Here is a 3743-nt window from a genome sequence, read left to right on the forward strand (position 1 = left end):
CAATTCAAACCACTAATGAATCTAAAGTGAAATTAACTTTGGCAAACCAAACAAAGCAAGGAAAAATAAAGGAAAAAAACTTAACCAGCACCTGTGGGGCAGTGTCCACAGAGGTAAGAAATGTAATCAAAATATTATCAGGGGGAGAAAAAAGAGGCAGATGATGAAATGATTCTCGCCATGATCTTTTTGCCGTGTTGAAATGCTGGGAGTCATCTGATGAATTCTGGTGTAGGACATACTCATATGATCTACTCAAGTCAATCTTCCCCATGTGATTATTAGTTCTTATTTTTAAGAAATATTTATTTTACCTTTGAGAGCGGGAGAGAGAGAGTATGAGCAGGGAAGGGCAGAGGAAGAGGGAGTCCCAAGCAAGCTCCACACTCTCAGTGCAGAGTCCGATGTGGGACTCCATTTCCTGAACCCAGGAGATCCTGACCTGAACTGAGACCAAGAGTCAGACACTGATTCAACTGAGCTACCTAGGTGGCCTTGATATTATTTCTTAAATGTTTTATTTTAATGATTATGGGAATGAACATTTATTTTATCTTATAAATTATGTAGGTAATTCATCCATGGGTACTTTTTTTAAAGTAATATTTATTTATTTATTGATAGAGTGAGCACAGGCTGGGGAGTGGCAGAGAGAGAGAGAGAGAGAGAGAGAGAGAGAAATCACAAGCAAGCTCTGTATTGTCAGCACAGATTCTTGATGCGGGGCTTTAACTCAGCAACTGTGACATCATGACCTGAGCCAAAACCAAGAGTCAGACAGTCAACCAACTAAGGGACCCAGGTGCCACCATGGACCCTATTACGATAGAACTCATTTAATTCACATTTTCATTAGTCACTGTTAATTCATAAGTAAACTGTTGCTATTTCATACTCAAAACTTGCAAACTTGCAAGGAACTTGATAAACCCAAAGATGTCATTTACTTTCCCAAGAATGCAGGATTTGGGTGTGTTGTGTTCAGTATCCACCATTTTAATCCAAGTCCAGTGATTTACTAGGTAATCCAGCAGTTATTGTTCTCATTTTTTGAGTACTCTCCACACTGTTTTCCAGGAGGCTGCGCTAATTTACATTCTCACCAACAATGCTTGAGGGTTCCTTTTTCTCCACATCCTCATCAACACTTGTTGTTTCTTTTCTTTTTGATACTAGTCATTCTTACAGTATACTTCCTCAAATCTTTACTAGTTGCCTTCAGATGGGGTATTTTCCATTGATCCTGTTAATTTAGGTTTCTCTCTAAACTAGTATTTATGTCCCTGCACCATAATTCTTACTCTCTATTGTGGCAAATTTCTTAAGCTTTTTTGTCTTCTCTGGACTTAAAACTACCTGGCTGGCTTTTGGAAATGTCCCTTTTGTTTTCCAGAAAGTGGTGCTATCACTTATGTGTGGTTTCTCCCTTGCCCACAGATCCTACTTTGTTTTTCGGTTTTCTTTCAATTTTTATTTAAATTCTAGTTAGTTCACATATAGTCTAATACTCTTTTCAGAGTAGAATTTAGTGATTCTAAATATAACACCCAGTGCTCAACACAACAAGTGCCCTCCTTAATGCCTTCACCTATTCAGCCCATTCCCCACCCAACCCCCTCCATTGACCCTCGGTTTGTTCTTTATCATTAAGAGTCTCTCATGGTTTGTTTCTTTCTCTTTCCTTGTCCTTTCCCATATGTTCATCTATTTTGTTTCTTAAATTCCACATATAAGTGGAATCAGATAGTCTTTGTCTTTCTCGGACATTTAGGCTTTTCCATTCGTGTGGCTATTGTTGTTAATGTTGCTCTAAACATCGAGGTGCAAGTACCCCTCACATCTGTATTTTTGTATCATTTGTGTAAATATTGAATCGTGCAATTGCTGGATCATAAGGTAGTTCTATTTTTATCTTTTTGAGGAAACTTCATACTGTCTCCCATAAAGACTGCACCAGTTTGCATTCTCATAACAGGGCAAGAGTGTTCCCCTTTCTCCACATCCTTGCCAACACTTCTTGCTTCTTGTGTGGTTAATTTTAGCCATTCTGACAGGTGTGAGGTGGTATCTCATCATGGTTTTCATTTGTATTTCCCTGATGATGAGTGATGTTGAACATATTTTCATGTGTCTGCCAGCCATCTCTTCTTTGGAGAAATGTCTATTTGTGTCTTCTGCTCATCCTAGGCTGGGTTTTGGATAACTTTCCTGGACTCTCACCGCTGCACTCAGAAGCATGCACAGAAAGCTGGTTGCAGAGTGCAGGGAGGTGTGGTTTTAGTGCTTCACGTATTAGAGATGTCCATGTTGCACGTGGGGAGATCCTTGGGTAAAGTTCTTTCAGATGCTTGAGGGTGGACTTCCTGCTGAAGGAGTGCAGTCAGCACGACCCATTTCTTTCATGCCTTTTGATATTTTATCCACCTGTTTCATGATCTCCTTCTTCCCATCAGTCATATAGGTCCCACCTCAATTCTTGGGTAGGTTTCTTCAGCAGCATCCCACATAGCTCAGGGAGCTAGGATCTGAGTCACTGCTTTCCATGTCCCTCATGGGAAGGGTTGCTGGCCTGACAGTTCAGTTCTGCATTGTGATGCTGGAGGGGAGGGGCGATCCTGGCAAGGTTCTTCTTTCCCTGTCTTCTCTGTCCAAACTTGTTTTCCTTTGTGCCAGTGGTGTTGTAGAATCTCCCCTGAGGAGGGGTGGAATTTTACATATTCTGTCTTGTTCATGGGTATTTGCTGGAGTCAGCACTTTCAGGTTTTCCCTGACCCTGGCTAAGAGGGATGGGTCCAGGTTCTTTGGCTTCACTGGTTCTGCTGTTCACATTGCAGTCTCTCTGCTTGTTCCTGGGTGAAGAGGGGGTGAAGTTCCTTCTGGGTCTGTGGGTTTGGATCCTACAATTCCCACAGATGCACTTTCATTCATGGATTATGCCTAATCTGTTGTTAGAAAAAGTAGGGATATCTTATGCCAGCACGATGCTGACATCACTTCACATGCCTTCAATTATAAAATGAAGAAGTTCGCAGATCTAATGTACAGCATGGCACTATAGTTAAGAATGCTGTGTTGTGTTGTGTACACAATATTTAACACTGTGTTGAAATTTGCTAAGAAAGTCGAGCTTAAACATTCTAACCACACACAGACAAAAAAATAGTAACTATGTGATGTGATGCTTGTGGTCATAACAGTATTGTTGTAATCATTTCACATATTACATAATATCAAATCATCACTCTGTACACTTCAAATATACACAATTTTATTTGTAGATTATACTTTAATAAAGCTGAAAAAGGATAGCAAAGAAATACTATGACCAACTGTATACACACAAATTTGATGACTTAAATAATATGGACCAATTCTTTAAAAAATACAAACTACCACAGCTCACCAAAACTGAAATACATTATTTCAATAGTCCTATGAATATTCAACATGGTATAGAGATGAATTCTTCCCAAAGTTATATACAAGTTTAATACAGTTTCTATCAATATCCAAGCAAGATTTAAAAGATTATTTTAGTATAGTTGGCACACAATGTCACATTAATTGTATTACAGCATAGTGACTTAATAAGCTTATGCAATAAGAATTTTTTATGTATATAGTCAAAACTTTTTAAAAATTGGTATGGAGAAACAAACTGATAATAATATTAAATACCTCTTTAGTTAATTATTAATAAAGAATCTTCTACAAGCAGGCATACATGTAATGAATTATTGGGA

General features: G+C 38.6%; 1 protein-coding gene across 1 annotated transcript in view; it reads right to left on the minus strand.

Annotated features, from left to right (window-relative positions):
- Positions 1-3743, minus strand: part of LOC115305163 (olfactory receptor 6C2-like) — a 13246-nt gene that overhangs the window by 6772 nt on the left and 2731 nt on the right. Inside the window, exon 2 of the mRNA XM_029955471.1 lies at positions 2773-2897. Coding sequence (XP_029811331.1) covers positions 2773-2897 — 125 coding nt within the window. The remainder of the gene's footprint in view (positions 1-2772; positions 2898-3743) is intronic.

The sequence above is a fragment of the Suricata suricatta genome, chromosome 10 (genome assembly GCF_006229205.1).
Source record: "Suricata suricatta isolate VVHF042 chromosome 10, meerkat_22Aug2017_6uvM2_HiC, whole genome shotgun sequence".
In the NCBI taxonomy this organism is placed as follows: Eukaryota; Metazoa; Chordata; class Mammalia; order Carnivora; family Herpestidae; genus Suricata; species Suricata suricatta.